The following is a 22,357-nucleotide window of genomic DNA, read 5'->3' as shown; positions in this document are numbered from 1 at the left end:
ATGATAGTCTGTAAACAACATAATGGATTTTGTCTCCAAAAGGGATAGTCAAAAGCGAACGTGCTGAAGTTTGCTTTCAACCACCAATAAGTTTGAAGTTTAACCCTTTCAAAAAGAGCTTCGAGATGATCAATTTGGTTTTGGAAAATCCTCCTGTTGCGATCTTTTCAAATAACAAATAAGACCGAAATCCATATAATAGTAAAAGTTGTCCTAGAGTTCTTTGAGAAACCTCCAAGAGCACAAAACTGATTAGCATGTGAATTTAAATTGTCGTGAAACACCGTAACAATACCAAACCAATTCGATATCAAGAGCCATAAACAAATGGTCCCTTTCCTCCTCCTTACCACACAAGGCCGCGCAAGAAACATTGGTAACCTCAAGGACGTTCCTCTTGCGAAGGTTGTTCTTTGTTGCAAGTCTATTCAGAAAGAGACGTCAGACAAAAATATTAACCTTTAAGGGAACCGCTTTAAGCCATAAAAATTGATTAAACTCTGCAGTGATGTTGAAGCCCACCGTTGTTAAATAAGAATAAGCTGAATGCACCGTGTAGATTTGAGTCGAGTGAAGTCTCCACACCCACCTATAAGAATAAGCTGAATGCACCGTGTAGATAAGAAGTAAGGTAGACATATTGTATTCATAGTCTTTGAATTATGTTAGGTGTAAATCCTTAGTAGTTAATAATATGTTTGAAGCTTTATGTTACCCGCCTTACCTAAATCCTTTCTCGGTAGAGGTAAACATGTTTGAAGCTTTCTATTACTCGCCTTACCTAAATCCCATCATTGTTCCTTAGATTCTGCTTGAGATGGGTGTCTATACTAGTTAACAACATTGATGAAAATACAATCTAGTAAAATGGGGATTGTGTAAAAGCATAGAATAGCTTATGACATCTAAGATATTGTTGAATGTACAATTGCTTTAGCAGTTTTGGTAGGATATTATTCTTAACACTCCTCAACTTGGAATAGATATTGGTCACTCCCCAACCATTTTAGTAAAAAGGTATATTTTAAAATAATAAAAAATATAGAAAAATATCTTCCACACAAATAATAAATTTTATAATATGCTAATGATTGCAGAATTAGTTAGTAAGGAGTAGACTCACTCTTAAAGTCGTGAGTTTATCTTCCGCTGCCGATGTGAATATCTCTTTAATGGATGATATGTGAATACTTTTATAAATACTCTTTTAAAGTTGATGTATATGCTCCAACAAAAGTGAACCCCTAGAGCTCAAGTTACCCAAACCTTTTTTATAAGTTAGGAATAAGTAATTATTATAGTTCAAAAAATAATCAAAGGTGGACATGTACCATTTTTAGTAAAAAAACAAAATTTGTAATAATAAAAAATGAAAATAAAAAATATTATTTTATTAAAATATACTACGAATACTAAGGTTCAGATTTAAATCAAGCGTAACAAACAAAAAAAAAATCAAGTCCATTACCCCGATATTAAGGTAAATGTCAAGAAATCTAATTCACATAAAAAAAAAAAAGTCTAATTTTCTTTTTTATGGTGGTCGAGATTAGTCTAAATTACATAAAAACAAGTAAATTTAGTTAAATTATAAATTACTTCCTTTCACAAAAGTTAAATTCTATATACCTAAAAATACTAATTACTATGTTTTACTAAAAATATATCCAAATCGTACTTAACTTAATTTTAATAAATAATTTGAACATTGCATTTGGGTCAAATACTAAGTACATGTATACCAACCCTTATCCAAAAATATTATGACATATGCTCCTTTGCACGTGTTCTATGAACTATTGGACAGAATAATTAAATTTAAGTACATCGATTATATTTTTCTTTCATCTCATTCCAATTAGTGTCCCTCAAAATGGCAAAACCAACAATGTGCAGAATCAAGCAGTGTTTCTTTTCCACCACTTCAAACAAAACAAACAAGATCATGTCTTTCAACAACAACAATCTTATTAATCATAGCTTTCCCGGTAGCATTATAAGCTGCTATTCTCTACAAACTCGGACGGTTTGAACTGGTTCACTTTCCAGCCAGGGAGTTACCCTCGCGAACCACCACGGCTCCAACTGTCAACCCGCACATGTGGGTTGGTTCCGAAGTCGTGGTGGAGGGTAGGGTAGATGGACCTGAAGACTTGGCTTATGATAAGAGGAGGCGTCTTATATATACGGTTGCGAAGATGGATGGATCAAACGAATTACTGTGGCTGACTCGGTGGTTGAAAATTGGGTTCACAGTAGTGGAAGACCACTTGGACTTGCTTTGGAGAAAACCGGTGAACTCATAGTTGCGGATGCTCACTTGGTATATATGTAGTTAAGATCCTCTCCATTTATGTCCTAGAATGGATCTATGTAAATAGAGTCTTAAGATTATTTTTAAAAAAAATAGAGTGAAAGAGAAAATGTTTTATTTTAAGTTAAATAACAGTTTTGGTCCCTTTATTTTTATTATTTTATGAAATTGATCCTCTTATTTTAAAATTTGATAATTTTAATCTTCATCAAATATTTGATCTAAAATATAGTAATATGACATGTTTTAAATGATTTTTCTTACAATTTCATCGATATTACTATTTTCTCATCATCAGATCATATATCACATCATTTCAAATATATTACATCTAATTTTCTTTTGAAGGAATATTACATCTAACTTTTAGTATAAAAATATGATGAAGGGATCAAAACTGTTAGATTTTAAAATAAATGAATCAACTATGCCAAATAGTGTGACCAATATTGCAATTTAGCCTTTATTTTACGGGTAAAACATGTTTAAATTTTTTATAAAATTTCTACTTTTTATCTTAGTTTTGTTTTTTGATAAAAATTTCTATTTTTTATCTTAGTTAATGTACGCACTTTTTACAATGTACACATTGTATAAAAAGTGAATATGCATTGCTTGTACTAGAGTAATGTTGGTATGTATTGTACATTTTATTTAATCATTGAATGTCTTGTAAAAAATTTATATCTATTCATTTGAAAAAATCTTTGGTACAACTAAAAATCTTTCACACTATCCCAAAATCACAATGAATCATACCCATAACCCAAATGTATTTACAATAAAATTAATCGTTTCTAATACTCTAATGATTCTTTCAAAAAAAAAAAAAATACTCTAATGATTATAATTTACATTGTCAATGAATTCTAATCATTAGATTATTAAAAATGTTATATTTTATTATAAATACATTTGAGTTACGTCTATGATTGATTTAGATTTTTAAAAAGTAAAAGTTTTTTAGTGGTACCAAAATAAATCTCATAAATTATTTAATTGGAGTTAATTTATTTGATCATTGTGCACAATAATAATTGTAATAATGATATAGGGACTATTGAGAGTGACACAAAAAGAAGGGAAGGAACCGAAGGTTGAAATTCTGGCAAATGAACATGATGGATTAAAATTCAAGTTAACAGATGGGGTTGATGTAGGTGAAGATGGTACAATTTATTTCACAGAAGCAACATACAAATACAATTTGTATGATTTCTACAACGATATCTTGGAAGGTGAGCCTCATGGTAGATTCATGAGCTATAATCCAGCAACAAAAAAGGTTACATTACTTGCCCGTAACCTCTACTTTGCTAATCGAGTTGCAATTGCACCTGATCAAAAATTTGTCGTCTACTGTGAAACTGCTATGTAAGTAATAACAATTTAGTTGCACCCACTCTTCAATTTAGTTAGCAATCATGCTAACAAAGTACTTTTAAATATTAAGAAAATCATGAGTAGAAACTTTTTATTGAGAATAATACTTTTTTTTTTAATTGCTAAGCTAGCTTAAATTTTTACATTTTTTTATCATGCTAATGAGTCAGTAAAAGAAAATCATAGAAGAAACTTTTTATTAAAAATAACATTTTTTAAATTTTAGAAAAAAGAGTTGAATATACACTTTTTTTTTAACAAGCCAAAATGATATATATTAATAACAATGGTGATTTCTCCTGCATAAGGTGTGCTAGGAAGGAATAACCCAAAAAAGTTACAAAGTCACTGGTGTCATAGAGGTACCGACACCATCAAAAAAACCACAAAATAATTACATGCGGACACCCATACAAAAGAGCGGATGTTTCCACCAATCGTAATAAGTATAATTAAACGACACCTAATTTGTTTTCAACCATAAAAAGGAGTATAGCTTCACCTTGTCGATGAGAACGCTAGGATCAGATGTAACACCCCGTTACCCAAAAACAATTAAATAATAATTAAACACACAACATCAGAGTAAAACCCAACGGGCATGTCACACTACATTTTCAAAATTTCTAAATAGAATATAAAAACTATTTATTACACATCCATCGAAATCATCATTTATTTAGCAGCGGAATATTCTCATCAAAACAACAACAATAACTGTTTAATTCTCCATAAAATTATCCAGGCATAAAAGCCTCATCAAATAAATTCAAACAACAGTAGGGCTATATCAGCAAGTTCCAAAATTGATACATAAGGAATGTAAATAAAACAAGGTAAACTCATCCCGAATGTATCAGAGCCCTAGACACGACACTTGAGCCACCACCGACTACTCAAGATCACCTGCAAGTTACCCATAGGAAGGGCAACATTTTCAAGCAGAAGGGGTGAGATTCACAACAATAAAATATAGATATTAAAATTCATCAATTGAATCTAACACCCTAAATATAATCAGATCATCATCATCAAATCAATTCATCATAATATATGTATAATTATATATTCATCAAACAACATCATCATCATCAAATGGCAACTACAACCAACAAGACCGACTCATGCAAATGACATGACAACACTGCTAAGACAACACCTTAGACTCCTCAATAAATGCAAATATGCATGTGGTACCATAATCAGGGCCGAAGCCCTCACCGCTGTTTTGAATGGTTAAAGCATTCATCAGGACATAAGTCCTCACTGCTTTGAACATTAAGGTGTTCCAGGACAAAAGTCCTCCCGATTTGAACGACAAGGCGTTCCAGGGCAGAAGCCCTCTCGCTTTTATGCATATGCGACTGACTCACTTGTGTATATCCACATACAACTCGACCAAATGCATATATATGTACATGAATCATAACTCCATAATGCAACCCATGTATAACTTGACTCAATAAAAGCATACTTTCAGTCAACAACAATCATCAGAATCAATTCAGTAATTCCAGAAAAATGCACGATTAATCATGATCATGCTTAAACATCAATACCATTCATCACCATTCATTAAATAAACAATCAGCATTCAAAACTGGGCAACTCGCCTCGCGAGCACATCTGCTCGCTATGGCGAACTCAGAAAACGTGTTACTCGACATGGCGAACTCGAGGCGAACGAAAATATGGTGCTCTCGGGAGTTTTGACATTTTTCTCACTAAAACTTCAATTCTAAGCTCCCTATTCATCTTTTTAATCTAAAACTTGCTCTAGTCCTCTCTAAAATCATGTAGGTACATTAAACTAACCAAAATACAGCTTATAACAACAATTTGAAAATCCAGAATTCCTCATAGGTACTCGCCACAACGAGTGGTTCTGCTCGCGAGGCGAGCCATGAAGTTGCTCACTCGCCTTGGCGAACAAGGATACTCGCGAGGCGAGCGATGAACTTTTGTACGGGCAGAATGCAGATTTTTCCCAAAAATCCCATTTTCCTTCAATTCACTCCCCAAATTGGTTTACAGATGCAGAACTGAGTACTATATGCAACCAGAAACTAATTCTAACATCAGAACAACAAACTCTACCCCAAAACCATTAATTCATCACAAACCCATAAATCCCAATTCTCACCAAAACCTGTTAAACTCAATATCAGAATTCAATACCTATACTACTGAAGTAAAACTCACCCTTACCTTAGAATTGTAGAAAGAAATGCACAGAAATTGGTGAACTTGGCTCTACTTGTTCTTCTCTCCCTTTTCTCCCAAAACTGACAGTTTCACGTAAAAAATGTTTCTGACTCTTTCTTACTTTCTTAATTTCCTTCTTAACTTCCCTTTATTTCATTTTACTCCCCCTTAGTTCTAATAAATTCTAATAACTCCCCAAACTCCAAAATAATATTAATTTCTCACTTAATCCAACTATTATTAAATTAACTATATAATAAAATATAACACACCACATAAATCACCAATATTATTTAAAATCATATTAAAGACACTAAATAAATCAAAATAATTAAATTAACGACTAGGGCGTTACAACTCTCCCCAAATTATAGAATTTTGTCCTCGAAATCTTACCTCAAACAAACAACTCTGGGTACGACTCCCGCATCTTACTCTCTAGCTCCCAAGTCAAACTCTCACCAGTTACTCCACCCCAAACAACTTTCACTAGAGGTATGTCCTTGCCTCTCAACTTCTTCACCTCACGGTCCTTAATCCTCAACGGTAAGGTCTCAACTGTGAGGTTGTCTCTAACCTGCACATCATCTCTTGGAATAACATGCGAAGGATCCGCTACATACTTCCGTAGTTGCGACACATGAAACACATCATGCAAGTTCGAAAGATGTGGTGGCAAAGCAACTCTATATGCCACTGTTCCAACCCTTTCTGAAATCTAATACGGACCAATGAACTTTGGAGTCAACTTCCTCGACTTCAATGCACGTCCTACACCCGTCATAAGAGTAACTCTCAGAAAAACATGATCACCCTCCTGAAACTCAAGGGCCTTTATCCGCTTATCATGGTAACTCTTCTGTCGACTCTGCGACGCTTTCACCTTTTCCCTTATCATCTTGACTTTCTCAGTAGTCTGATGCACTAAATCCGGTCCCAACACAACACTCTCTCCTGACTCAAACCAGCATAAAGGAGTCATGCACCTCCGACCATACAAAGCTTCGAACGGTGCCATACTAATACTCGAATGGTAACTGTTGTTGTATGTGAACTCTATCAACGGTAGGTGACTATCCCAAGCTCCACCTTGCTCAAGCACACACACTCTCAACAAATCCTCCAATGATTGGATCGTCCTCTCCGACTGACCATCTGTCTGAGGATGATAAGCCGAACTCAACCTCAACTTCGATCCCAAAGCATCTTGCAAACTCTTCCAGAATCTAGAAGTGAACCTCGGATCCCTATCCGACACAATACTCGACGGTACTCCATGTAGCTTCACAATGTTATAAACATAAATCTCCGCCAACTGTGCTACCGGATAACTGATATTAATCGGAATGAAGTGTGCCGACTTCGTCAACCTGTCGACAATAACCCAAATGGCATCATGCCCTCTCGGAGTGCTCGGTAAACTCGTCACAAAATCCATAGAAATGCTATCCCACTTCCACTCCGGCACATCTAACGGTGTCAACAACCCTGCAGGCTTCTGATGCTCAACCTTAGACTTCTGACAAGTCAAGCATGCATAAACAAAATGAGCAACATCACGCTTCAAACCGGACCACCAAAACAGCTTCTTCAAATCATGGTACATCTTTGTAGCTCCCGGATGAATACTCAAGCTACTCTTGTGACTTTCTTCTAAAATCAACTTTTTCAACTCATCATTGTCAGGAATACAAATTCTTCCTCTGAATCTCAATACGCCCTGATCATCAACCTTGAAGTCACTATCCTCAGTGTCATTACCAGTAATCATTAAATCAACAAACTTCAAATCCACTTGCTGAGCTTCTCGGATACTATTCAAGAATTCACTATTAATCTTCAGCATCCCCAACTGCACACTCTGAGGTGTCAACTCACTGACAAGACTCAAGTCCCTAAACTGTTCTAGCAATTCAAATTCCTTCACCATCAAAGCAGCAGACATATGCAATGTCTTCCTGCTCAACGCGTCAGCAACCACATTGGCTTTACCAGAATGGTAATTCAAGCCAAAATCATAATCCTTCAACAGTTCTAACCATCTTCTCTGCCTCATGTTCAATTCCTTCTGATCAAATAAATATTTCAAGCTTTTATGATCACTGGACACCTCAAATCTGGAACCGTACAAATAATGCCTCCAAATTTTTAAAACAAACACCACTGCAGCCAACTTCAGATCATGCGTAGGATAATTCTTCTCATGTATCCTCAATTGCCTATAAGCATAAGCTACCACCTTACCGTCTTGCATCAAAACACCACCTAAGCCCAGCTTAGACGCATCACAGTAAACAACAAACGGTTCTTCTGGCTTAGGTAAAATCAAAATAGGGGCAGTCGTCAATCTTCGCTTCAACTCATTGAAACTACTCTCACACTGAGCATCCCACACAAAAGACTTACCCTTACAGGTCAACTGAGTCAACGGAAGTGCCAACTTCGAAAATCCCTCAATAAACCTGCGGTAATAACCAGCCAAACCCAAGAAGCTTCTGATTTCAGTCACTGACTTCGGAGTCTCCCATTGTGATACTACATCAACTTTCGATGGATCAACTGCAATACCACTACCAGAAATAATGTGACCCAGAAAATTCACTTCACTTAACCAGAACTTACACTTTGACAACTTAGCATACAACTTCTTTTCTTTTAACACTTGCAATACAATCTTCAGATGCTCTGCATGCTCCTCTTCGGTCTTAGAATAAATCAGAATATCATCAATAAACACAACCACAAATTTATCCAGAAAAGCATGGAAAATTCGGTTCATATACTCCATGAACACCCCAGGCGCATTAGTAACACCGAAAGGCATCACCTTGTATTCGTAATGACCATATCGTGTCCTAAAGGCCGTCTTCTGCATATCTTCATCCTTCACCTTAATCTGATGGTAACCTGACCTCAAGTCAATCTTGCTGAACACCTTTGCACCCACTAACTGATCCATTAAGTCATCAATTCTCGGAAGTGGATACCTATTCTTTATCGTAACTTTGTTCAACTGACGGTAATTAATGCATAATTTCATGCTACCATCCTTCTTCTTAACTAACAACACCGGCACTCCCCAAGGTGAAACACTTGGTCTTACAAACTTCTTATCAAGCAAGTCCTCCAACTGTTTCTTCAATTCAGCTAACTCAGAAGCTGACATACGATAAGAAATCTCATCAGGGATCTCATCAGGGAACACTTCTGGAAATTCATTCACCACTGGCAACCTATCAATCTCAGCTTGATTTTCTAACGACAAATATGCCATTAAAGAATACATCAGAATTCCATCACGTTCTAGCTATTTCATCTGTTTCGTAGACAAGAACTCAACTTCACCTTCTTCTTTAGCAGAAGAAAAATGCACCGTCTTACTAAAGCAATTGATATGAACTCGGTTATACTCTAACCAATTCATTCCAAAAATAACATCCATACTCGTCAACGACAAACAAACTAAGTCGGCTACAAAGTCTCTACCAAACATAGACAATGGACATCTCAAGCAAACTAGAGAAGTAGTTACTGAACCCTTAGCTGGAGTTTCAACAACCATTTCTCCTTTCATATCAGATACATCCAAACCCAACTTATAAGCACATTCATTAGCAATGAAACAATGAGTAGCACCAATATCTATAATAGCAATTAAAGGAGTACTATTAAAGAAACAAGTACCTCTGATAAGTCGGTCCTCATTAGTAGTCTGCATACCAGTCAATGCAAACACTTTCCCACCGGTTCTAGCCTTCTTCGACTGAGTACACTGTGAACTGATATGACCTTCTTCGTTGCAGTTGTAGCAAACAATGTCCCCACGCTTACATTCAGCTAGTGTGTGTCCTTTCTGACCACACCTAAAACACTTCCTCTCATCTCTACCACAAGCATTGCTCTTATGGCCTTTTTCACCACACTTGAAACAAACAATTTCAACAGGAGCATCTCTCCTCTTGGGCCTCCTCTCATCATTCATTCTCTGCTTTCCCTTGTCAGCAGGGGCGCTGTAAGGTTTAGGACGACTCTGCTGTCCCTTACCCCTTCGCTCACTCATCATTTTGTAATGAGCTTTGGTGTCTTCCTCATATATCCTGCAGCTGTTTACCAACTTAGAGAAAATTTTAATCTTCTGATACCCAATAGCTCTTTTGATATCAGCCCTCAGACCATTTTCAAACTTAATACACTTGGAGAATTCAGCTGTCTCCGCACTGTAATGGGGGTAGAACTTAGCAAGTTCCACGAATTTTGCAGCATACTCCGTAACGGACATATCTTCCTGCTTCAATTCCAGAAACTCAATCTCTTTCTTACATCAGACATCTTTCGGGAAGTACCTACTCAGAAACTCATTCCTGAACACAGCCCAGGTTACCACAGCTCCATCCTGCACCTTTTGCACCTCTGAACACTGCATGACCCTGAAAATTCTTTCAACCTCCTTAAGCCACTTCTGGGCACCATCAGGATCATATCTACCTTTGAATGATGGTGGATGATTCCTCAAGAAAGTCTCCAACATCCTAGTTCCATCATTGCCAACTTCAGCTTTCGGTTGCTGTTGAACAGCTGGAGCTACAGCCTCAAGCGCAGCATCACTACTACCAGTCATCTCAAGGTTCTACATAAGAAACAACAACTCAGAACAAATACAAAAACAACATTAAAGTTGACACTCTATCCTAGGTGGCTCAACACGACTCTACTACTTGGTCGGACGGACCAACTTGCTCTGATACCAATTGTAACACCCCGTTACCCAAAAGTAATTAAATAATAATTAAACACACAACATCAGAGTAAAACCCAACGGGCATGTCACACTACATTTTCAAAATTTCTAAATATAATATAAAAACTATTTATTACACATCCATCGAAAACATCATTTATTTAGCAGCGGAATATTCTCATCAAAACAACAACAATAACTGTTTAATTCTCCATAAAATTATACTGGCATAAAAGCCTCATCAAATAAATTCAAACAACAGTAGGGCTATATCAGCAAGTTCCAAAATTGATACATAACGAATGTAAATAAAACAAGGTAAACCCATCCCGAATGTATCAGACCGACTCATGCAAATGACATGACAACACTACTAAGACAGCACCTTAGACTCCTCAATAAATGCAAATATGCATGTGGTACCATAATCAGGGCCGAAGCCCTCACCGCTGTTTTGAATGGTTAAAGCATTCATCAGGACATAAGTCCTCACTGCTTTGAACATTAAGGTGTTCCAGGACAAAAGTCCTCCCGATTTGAACGACAAGGCGTTCCAGGGCAGAAGCCCTCTCGCTTTTATGCATATGCGACTGACTCACTTGTGTATATCCACATACAACTCGACCAAATGCATATATATGTACATGAATCATAACTCCATAATGCAACCCATGTATAACTTGACTCAATAAAAGCATACTTTCAGTCAACAACAATCATCAGAATCAATTCAGTAATTCCAGAAAAATGCACGATTAATCATGATCATGCTTAAACATCAATACCATTCATCACCATTCATTAAATAAACAATCAGCATTCAAAACTGGGCAACTCGCCTCGCGAGCACATCTGCTCGCTATGGCGAACTCAGAAAACGAGTTACTCGCCATGGCGAGTTCAAGGCGAACTCGAGGTGAATGAAAATATGGTGCTCTCGGGAGTTTTGACATTTTTCTCACTAAAACTTCAATTCTAAGCTCCCTATTCATCTTTTTAATCTAAAACTTGCTCTAGTCCTCTCTAAAATCATTTAGGTACATTAAACTAACCAAAATACAGCTTATAACAGCAATTTAAAAATCCAGAATTCCTCACAGGTACTCGCCACGGCGAGTGGTTCTGCTCGCTAGGCGAGCCATGAAGTTGCTCACTCGCCTTGGCGAACAAGGTTACTCGCGAGGCGAGCGATGAACTTCTGTACGGGCAGAATGCAGGTTTTTCCCAAAAATCTCATTTTCCTTCAATTCACTCCCCAAATTGGTTTACAGATGCAGAACTAAGTACTATATGCAACCAGAAACTAATTCTAACATCAGAACAACAAACTCTACCCCAAAACCATTAATTCATCACAAACCCATAAATCCCAATTCTCACCAAAACCTATTAAACTCAAAATCAGAATTCAATACCTATACTACTGAAGTAAAACTCACCCTTACCTTAGAATTGCAGAAAGAAATGCACAGAAATTGGTGAACTTGGCTCTACTTGCTCCTCTCTCTTTTATCCCAAAACTGACAGTTTCACGTAAAAAATGTTTCTGACTCTTTCTTACTTTCTTAATTTCCTTCTTAACTTCCCTTTATTTCATTTTACTCCCCCTTAGTTCTAATAAATTCTAATAAGTCCCCAAACTCCAAAATAATATTAATTTCTCACTTAATCCAATTATTATTAAATTAACTATATAATAAAATATAACACACCACATAAATCACCAATATTATTTAAAATCATATAAAAGACTCTAAATAAATCAAAATAATTAAATTAACGACTAGGGCGTTACATCAGAAGCCATATTTTTAAAGATACGGTGATTCCTCTCCCTCCAAAGAATCCAAACACAAGCAAGAGCCATACAATTTTAAAAAAATAGGTGTGAAGATCGCGGCATACCCGCCATGTGAGAAAACTGAATAAAGTGTTGTCGAATAATGAATACACACTTTTTAAAAGAATAACGTCATATTTAATCTTGTCAAAAAACATTAGTTGTCTTAAATTGTACAATTATAATACTTGTTAGTATTTTTTAAGGGTGTTGTTAACTTGTACCATTAGGGTACATGTTAAGCATTAATTTCATTTCTTTAATAGTAAGAATTTATTGAAAAAAAAAATTAGTATTAAACATTTTGAACAATAAATTAACACAATTTCCAATAAATAATTACTATTAATAGAATTCTTAATATGTGCCTGAGGGCACAAGTTAACATTTCCCATTTTTTAATTATATATAATAAGTAATCCTTATATAGTTATATATTACTCCATCCATCCCATAATAACTGAACTAATTTAAAAATAAAAATGTACTAAAATAACTGAGTCATTTCACTTTCCAATACAATATTAATTACTTTTTCCCTTCTATAACTTTAATTAATACTACTTTCATTACTCTTAATTCAATATATTCCACTTTGCATTTATGATAGTGTATAATGCACCAATATTTAACAAAAACACTTAAAACTGTTTTTCTCTCTCCTTCATTTATTAATTTTTCTTAATATGTGTGAAATGAACTTTTGGTTCAGTTAATCTTGGACGGAACGGGTATACAAAATCCTTGAATTTAGTCTCAACCATCAATTGTCATTATTAGTGTTTTGAATAATTTTCAACTTTTGGTCCCGAACCATAGAATTTGCGCTAGTTTAAATAATTAACTTTTTATTATGGGAATTAAACTTATGCATGAAAGACCTGATTTTGCAGGAGTAGGTGCAGAAAATATTACCTACAGGGTCCCAAAAAAGGAAGAATAGGCGAATTTAGTCCTGACCTACCAGGCATGCCAGATAATGTTCATTATGTTGGAAAAGGACAGTATTTTATTGGAACTGCCACTTAGTATTATCGTTCAGTAAATTTGCAAGATTTCTATAATGAAACAACCATAGCTAAAATCAAAATAAATCCCTTATATACAAAATGAAGCTGATTTCTAACAAATGTTTTATGTTTTAATGACAGTCAATAACTTCTCAATGGGAATTATTACTTAGATATCCTTTCCTTCGAAAAACTGTAGCAATGGTTACAAAGCATTTTAGAAGACCAAAACTAGGGATTAATGGGGGGGTTATAGTTGTGGATTTGGCAGGAAAAGTGACAGATCACTATTATGATCTCCAATTATCATTGATTTCAAGTGGGATCAAAGTTGATAATTAAATATATTGTGGTTCCTCTTATTATCCATTTTTACTACGGCTAGATATGAAGCAATATCCTCAGCATGAACAACAGGAAATATCTCAGCCAGACTAGGTTTCTTAATAGGTCCATATGGTACATGTTATTACTGTTCTCATGTCAAAATGTATACAATATACATTTATTTTAAAAAATGTCATGGTATATGTCTAAGGCTTAGAAATTGGCTTTGTTTTGGTCTAATTCATTTTTCGATTTTAATCAAATTTTCTAAGTGGGTTTATGTTGACGTGGTCTTCTAATTCTGCATCATCGTCCTATAGTTTATGTTTATGGGATAGCCATGGTCAACCCGTGACAAAACAACCATGTTAAAATTGGATGAGTGAATGTGATTTTGAAAAGGGTTAAAATTGATATTTTTGATTGTTTATATGTGGTAGGTATAATTGTTAGGGCATATGGTAAAAAATTTCAAAAACAAATAGTGAAGCCAGATGTTTTGAATTGCGTTGAACAAAAAGTTGATCATATCTACTTGTCTATGTGAGCATCTCCGGTTATGAGCCATGATTCAATTATTTAATTCATTTAATACTACTTTATATGTCCTAAAATAATTGTCACGGTTTAACATTTACATATGTCAATGCACAACTTTGATTATTGATATGTTTAGATATTTATTAGCAAAAATTATAAATAGTTGGTATTTTAAAAATATTCGTTGAGATAAATCGAACAACATCTTATTCACAATTATTTCTCTTTATGTATTAGTAAAACAATATAGTCCAAATAGATTATGTGAATAATGAATATGATCAAACTGTGACAATTATTTTAAAATTGAAGGGGTAATAAATTGTTTTAACTTTTAGAGCAAATACATTTGACTTTTGTTATAAAGAGAGAGCATAAATATGAATTTTTTCATGTATTGTATTTCATTTGTCTCGTTGTAAGAAAAACAAAAACAAAAATAAAACCCACTTACATCGGAAATTGTGATACATTAAATAGACTTATTATTATAGTCAAATATAGATTCATTGAAAATTGTGAGAACTATTCAAGAGCGTTTAGATGAGATTGTGATAGTCTCTTCTAATTTAATCAATGTTCTGAGTTTGAATTCAGTTTTGGGTATGCAGCAACGTTAAAAACTCTTAAAGAGAGTTTGCTGTCAATTTTGGTCTCACAAAAGTCGAGAGATTAGTCTTCGCAGTTTCGTAAGAAGGATACCTGGTTTACAAAAAAAAAATGTGATAATTAAATATACCCTCTTAGAAGAGAAAAAAAGGGAACACGCTTACTATAGTGTTTAAAGTTACTCTAACACCCTAATTCCCAACGTTGATTTAATAAATAATGCGAATAAATTTAAACAAAAAGGATGTTACACATACTTATCAATCATTCATTCGAAAATAGATAATACGTCATATTTCAGAATGTGGAAAATACTTCAAAAATATTTCCTTGATTCTCAATTGTCATTGTGGAAAATATCATAAGAATTTCAAATACTTAAACTTCCTATAATTAAACATTCAACGTTTGACCCCAACTCTAGTGTTACATATCAGAGTACGAGATTATTCGACTACATAAATAATTAGTATAGTAAATTTTGCCACATGTTTAAAATTAATAATTAATTTCTTCTAACCCAACGTTGGCCTAGTGGTATTGATTTGGGGTGAGGTTTAGCATGGGAAAGCTACTTTTTTCCCACCATGGGAAAGTTAGTTTTTGACCTGAGAGAGAGTGTGCTCCTCCTCAAGGTTTCAGGTTCGATTCTCTCTAATGTCAATTTAAGGGGGTTAATTTAGCTTCTTAAAAAAAAAATTGACCGAAACTTTTGGTCTATTGATTTGTTCCCCTATTTTTCCTTTCGAAGAATTAAATTTACGAAGAATACATCATCCGCAATTTTAAACTACAAATACTCCACCATTCTCTCTTCTCTCCTTCTCAAATCCTAGCCGTCACCCTTTTCTTCTTCTTCTTCTTCTTATTTTTAGAGGGGTGATTTAGGGTCAATTTTGACCCAAAAATCATCTCTCCGAATTGTTTTTCCTTCTATCATAGTTGAATAAATGATTTCACATATTTTTTGTTTTCTTTCGTTTGTTTTTATGATTTCGTCGTCTCTGAACGACTCTGTTTGTTTTGATTTCCCGTCTTTGTGCGATGTGTTTTTGATTTCCTGTCTTAGTGCGGTGTTTATTTGATTCAGGTTGAAAGATTAGCTTTGAGCAAGTGCAGATCCGATCAATGACAATGACTTTGGCTTCGTCAACATTGCAGATCCGGAGTCATGAGTATTCCGGAGACATGAATATAGTCATATTAGTCATATTTGTAGGCATAGATACTTTGCCGTTTTATGCTATTAACATATGATGTGAGTTTGTTCACAGATTCATCTTTTTGTTTTTAGCGAATTTGAATTTGTATTGTATCAATGTACTATATCAATTTGAATGAATGGATATGTTTATTTTTGTCAAAAAAATACTCCACCATTCTATTAAGATAAATTTTCCGATCCACCAAAACTTCCACAACCCCATTAATTTCAATCAATGAAGTAGTCAATACCATAATTCGTGCATAACCAAACCTTTCCATGTTCGTCGTACAATCGTCTATCTATTACAACCGCTCTTTTGTCGACCCTGACTCCATAATTTTTTTTTACATTCCAAGCATTCCATATTCTTCAACCATACCTGATAATCATATAAAAAATGATGTAAAATATCCACTGCCTCATTGAATACCAAAATCACTTCATCATTACCTAAATGTGCAAAAATACCTTGTCTCCACCCATGGGTCAATAGAAAAATCAACAAAACCAGCATCAATTATTTTTTGTTGAAGAACCAAGACGCACCCACCTTTACATACCCCAGCTGTAATACCTTTGCTCGCCCATGCAACATCTTCCTCAATAGGGGAATACTTTCCCATCCTCCGCGCTCATCACCACTTCCTCCACCTATATCCCCTTAGAGATGCGTCTATGACATCCTCCACTAGTAGCCTAGTGACTAGAGCTCACACAATTAAATGTGGAGAAGTGTGGTATCCGAGGTTCGAACCCCGGCCCCTGCATAAATTATGCAACGTCCCTGTAGCTAAGCTCACGGGGACAATTTTACCAAACTAATATTAAATATTAGTGTACTACTCGTTATTAATGTGTAGATGCATAGGATGTCGGATGTCTTGTTTGTGTTGACAATGTTGTAGGTGAAGCCGGTGATTCACTCAAAATGAATGATAAAAATAAATGTGTTACTTGTGACTTTAGCGACGAAGGGATTGATGATAGTGATTAATTACCGGAAGGTTTCACTTATTAATTTCTTTTATTAGTTTTTTTTTTAAGATAATTTCTTTTTTTAGTAGTGTTTGATTATGAACTCACTTGACTCCAAAATTCCTTTTTTTCCTTTACTTTTTCTTTGTGCAATAATTTCGTAAATAAAATCTTTCAAAAGAACAAATGTTGAAAACTGGATTTTTTCAATATTATATAGTTTATCCCATACACCTTCCGATCACTATTATAAACAAAATTTTGTTTGTTAGATTCATTCAATTAATTATGTATATATATAATCTTTATTATAAACCAGAATGAATCTAAAATGCAAAGTTTTGTTTATAATAGTGACCGAATACTGTATATTATAACTCTTGTCAAAAACAAATTCTCATATATGATGACAGATCTTAGCCGTTGATTATTTTACAATATATCATGAATTTTTTATTGGTGCTGAAAATATATACCATAAACTGATCCATCATGACTATATTATAAGTATTGGTCTGATTGGTCAAAAAAAGATAAATATTATAGTATTCCATATCTTACTAGTTACTTATGCCACATGCCTCTTCTTTTACTTAACTTGCATTGTTATCATCATCAAAAAACTCTACAAGACGCCAAAAAACGTTGTAGTTATATAGAATTCAACTCTATTGAAACATAACAAAATCTCCTCCACCACTAAACCTTACAGTTCCAAGATGTCGGAGTCAAACACAGACACAAGAACTCAAACAAGAACATCTCTTTTCACACCGTTCATAGCTATTATTCTCCCAGTTATTATAGCCTCAGCGGTTTTCTACCGGCTCGACCCTTTCGAACCGGTTGTTTTCCCTCTTGAGAAACAAACCCGGTCCACTATAACCGCTCCTTTACGTAACAACAACATGAGATTAGGATCTGAAAACGTTGCAGACGGAGAACTTTTTGGACCTGAAGATTTGGTATACGACGCTGACAAGGGTTTGATGTATACTGGTTGTGAAGATGGGTGGATTAAGAGAATATCAGTGAATGGATCAGTGGTTGAAGATTGGATTAACACAGGTGGAAGACCACTTGGTTTGGCTTTTGATGGAAATGGTCAACTTATTATTGCAGACGCAGACAAGGTAACTGCTTTTGATATAAATGTTAGATTTGAAATTTTCTTTTTTCTGCAAATGGAAATCAAGTAAATATATTTTTTTTATTAGCCCTGTAACCAAAAAAAATAATTTCAATTTCAAGGATTGTTAAGGCAATTACTGTCCAAGGATTGTTAAGGCAATTACGAACATATTAAAATAAGAAATCAATTTCAATGAATCACGTATAAAATATAAGTTTAACGATGATGGGTTGACAATACAAAACAATTTTAACAAATGAAGTGTATATATATTAACTATCTTTTTTTTATTCAAGATTAACTATCTTTTTTAAATCTTGAATAATTTCCGTTGAAAAATAAAAGTCTTGAAATAACTTTTAAGTATTTTAAAATTTACTGTGAATATTTTTATAGATGCATCCAATTAAAAAATGTTATATAGGTATTTTTTATTTTTTTTTATAATTGTAGTAGATATATTAACTATATTTTTTTTTTAAGTCTTGAAATAACTTCTTTAAAAAAAAAGTCTTGAAATAATTTTTAATTACTTATTAAAATTTATTGTGAATATTGTACAAGAGATATATAATTATTTTTTTCCGGTTTTACCACAAAAAATATATAAATTAGAGTGCAATCGACATGCACAGTGTAAATTATTTATGCAAAGTATACCAATCAAATTTTGTTATCGTGTCACATCAAAAATTATATTAATTAATTTCTTGTTAAAAAAAATATTAATTAAATTAAAATAAAGAAGCCCACATTTTCCGACATAAATTAAATGAAATGTTTATTATTTTGCCATATGGATCTCAAATCTCACTAAAACTCAGCACAGAATAACTAACTTTGAAGGCGGCACTCATGCCATGAGTTTTAGTTCATCTCAAGATGTGACATTTGTAGAATATTGTTTTTGAGTTAAAAGAAAAGTACTGATTGTATATTCTAAATATTACTCCTATTGTTTTTGACTATGCAGAAATTTATGTTATAGTATTAATAGAGAGACTTATTGAAACTGTGACCGTCCAATTTTTTTTTATGTAGAGCTACCAATCACGGGATGAGATACTGGAAAATGGACAGAGCAATTTTTTTATTATTTCATTTAAAAAAATGACATGGGAAAACAGTTGGATTTTTTTTTTTTTTTGAGTTGTTTTTTTTTTTAAAAGAATAAAAATGAAAGATTTGTTCACAAGAAACAAAAAAATCATATGTGACAGTGACAGCATATGTAATTCTTCCAAATAGTAACTACAAAATACCTCATGTATGATTAGCCAAAATATGTTTGTGAATTGATATGTTTTTACAGATTCTTTTCTTTCTCGTGTTAAATCCTTGGATTAAATTGTGACAAGTTGCATTATCATTTATTATTTAGTGAGCGCATCATGCATAGCTTGTTTGGACCTACTCATTCACTCATCTAATTAATTAATTAATGGTATGATTCAGGGATTGCTGAGAGTAACAAGAGAAAAAGAGATTGAAGTACTTGTGACTGAGATTGATGGCTTAAAATTCAAATTAACAGATGGGGTTGATGTAGCACATGATGGTACTATTTATTTCACCGACGCTTCATCAAAATACTCAATCAAGGATTCTGTCCTAGATATATTAGAAGGAAAACCTAATGGTAGGTTTTTGAGTTATAATCCAGCAACAAAAAAGACAACACTACTAGTTAGTGACCTCTACTTTCCTAATGGAGTTGCAGTCTCACCTGATCAAAATTTTGTGGTCTTTTGTGAAACCTCCATGTAAGTTATTTATCACCAGACTCATTATTTTCTTACCTTGTTGATTTATCGCGTGCCTATTCAGTTCGGATTATAAAGTTCGAACAATATGAACAATCCCATAAAAAAATTTCAAAACACGTTAAATTATTTCAAATTTTAAAATCCGAATGGAACACGCGAACGGATGGGAAAAACAATGACCTACTTCTAAATGTTGCTGGACTTATTTTAATTTTATTGGCTAATGTTGCAGGATGAATTGCAAGAAATATTACATACATGGATCAAAAAAAGGTAGCACAGAAAAGTTTTGTGACCTCCCTGGCATGCCTGATAACATTCATTATGATGGACAAGGGCAATACTGGATTGGAATAGCTACGGTATTATTTGAAGTCACTATTTTATTTTTAGGCTTAAATATGGAAATGGTCCCTGCAAATATCTGGTGTTTTGGTTTTAGTCCTTATAAAAATATTTTTTTGGTTTTAGTCCCTGCAAATATAGAATATTTGGTTTTGGTCCTTTGTATTTTGTTTTAATCCTTGTAAAATCATTTCTTATTGAGATTGGTCCCTATAATATTCATTTTAGTCCTCATTTTGAGGGACTAAAATCAAATATTCTACATATTACAAGGACCAAATCCAATATGAATCAATTTTACAAAGACGAAAACAAATTACCAACGACCAAAACCAAATATTTTATATTTGCAGGGACTAAAACCCCAAAAAATATTTTTACAAGGACTAAAACCAAAATATCAGATATTTGCAGGGACTATTTTCATATTTAAGCCTTATTTTTATTAGCTATTTATCGAAGTCTTAAATCTATTGAAACAAAGTTTTGTCATTCATTATGATCATATTCGACTAGAAAGATTAATCTCCACAATTGCGAGCTCAATATACCCATTCACACACACCCACACAAAAAAGGGATAAAAATCGATTTTAATTCACCAAAAAAAATGTGACATCCAATTTAGGTTTTTTTTAAGGCCATAAATAGTTTCATATTATATTAATGTTGTTGTTTGTGTATTTCTGGCAGGCCTTTTCTCCTGAACTGGACATAATGCTCAAATACCCTTTCATTAGGAAGGCTCTAGCAATCATCATAAAAAAAGTTTCAAGTCTGAATTTGACAAAGAACGGGGGACTTATCTCTGTGGATTTGGAAGGAAAACCTACTACACACTACAATGATCCTAAATTATCATTGACTGGTGGGATAAAGATTGGGAAACACTTATACGGTGGTTCCATTTTATACCCTTTTGTAATACGTCTTGATATTGAGAAGTATCCTGCTCTACCTACAATTTAAACAACAACAAAAATTCTCATAAAATTATGATGTAGAAGTAAATTCTTAGTTTCTACATATAGGTGGGTGGCATAAAAACATGTTCTTGTGGAACTTCAGCATCATTTACTTATACTCATTATAGTGGAAATAAATATTTTATGGAGAATATATATTTTATTTTTTATTCTTCGCGTTGACTCGAGCAGTCAACTACCGAGTCAGAGCCAAGTGGATCATATATATTTGGTCAAGAGCAACTAATCAAGTGAGTTAGACATCATATAGTGACTCGAAACCCTAACACATTGGATTTATGGTCCTATAGTGTATATATTGCTCAAGGCTCATATTTTTATCCAATGTGAGACTTCTAACAATTCCCCTCAAGAGAAAGCTACAACTTTGTATGGAGCCACCCTCTTCCAAATCTGAGAAAACACCCGGCATTGCGCCAAAGATATAGCTCCTTCCTCAAGCATCGCATCCTCTTCCAACCTCCACCTCCAAACATCCTCCTATTCTATAACCTTCCAAATCTTCCATCAACGCAAGCAACATCTCATTCTCCCAAAAAAAAAAACGGGGACGTCACCAAGAAAATCCCCATACACCATCCGAAATTGAGCCAACCCACAAGTCTCCGACCTTCGCCTCCTTTTGATTTGATAAAGAGAAGAGTCGTGGGTATTTAACCTAGAATTCTAGCTCCCCCTCCAAGGCACCTCCCAAAAGCTCGTATTCCCCCCATTCCCGACCCTTCTAGTGATTTCAGAGTTGAACTAATTTGAATCATCCAACCTTACTAACTCCCTCCAACATCTAGAAACATACCTCGATCAAACGTACTACTCCTCGTCCACCACTATAGCTCCTACCGATCAACCATACTTTTCAACAAACAACTCCTTCCTAAGAGCATTTTCTTCATTTAGTATCCTCTATCTTCAAATAGATAACAAGCTCATATGCACCACTCTAACATCCCGCACCCCCAAACCACCATCCTTATTTGGTT

At 34.2% G+C, this 22,357-nt stretch overlaps 2 protein-coding genes across 2 annotated transcripts; both read left to right on the top strand.

The window, feature by feature from the left end:
- The first annotated feature begins 1,867 nt into the window (after positions 1-1,867).
- Positions 1,868-13,509, top strand: LOC11444857 (protein STRICTOSIDINE SYNTHASE-LIKE 6-like). Its single transcript, XM_024773070.2, is given in 4 exon segments — positions 1,868-2,184; positions 2,187-2,323; positions 3,369-3,688; positions 13,374-13,509. Coding segments are annotated over 4 exon segments (678 nt in total). The 5' UTR covers positions 1,868-2,099.
- A 4,200-nt stretch (positions 13,510-17,709) lies between these two features.
- Positions 17,710-21,512, top strand: LOC11441543 (protein STRICTOSIDINE SYNTHASE-LIKE 7). Its single transcript, XM_003629138.4, has 4 exons — positions 17,710-18,281; positions 19,736-20,043; positions 20,279-20,408; positions 21,085-21,512. The coding sequence occupies exons 1-4, from the start codon at positions 17,868-17,870 to the stop codon at positions 21,358-21,360; spliced, it is 1,128 nt and encodes a 375-aa protein (XP_003629186.1). The 5' UTR covers positions 17,710-17,867; the 3' UTR covers positions 21,361-21,512.
- Positions 21,513-22,357: the final 845 nt, after the last annotated feature.

Source organism: Medicago truncatula, chromosome 8 (genome assembly GCF_003473485.1).
Source record: "Medicago truncatula cultivar Jemalong A17 chromosome 8, MtrunA17r5.0-ANR, whole genome shotgun sequence".
NCBI lineage: Eukaryota > Viridiplantae > Streptophyta > Magnoliopsida > Fabales > Fabaceae > Medicago > Medicago truncatula.
The sequence above is the reverse complement of the archived record's forward strand: the minus strand, read 5'-3'. Positions and strand labels throughout refer to the sequence as shown.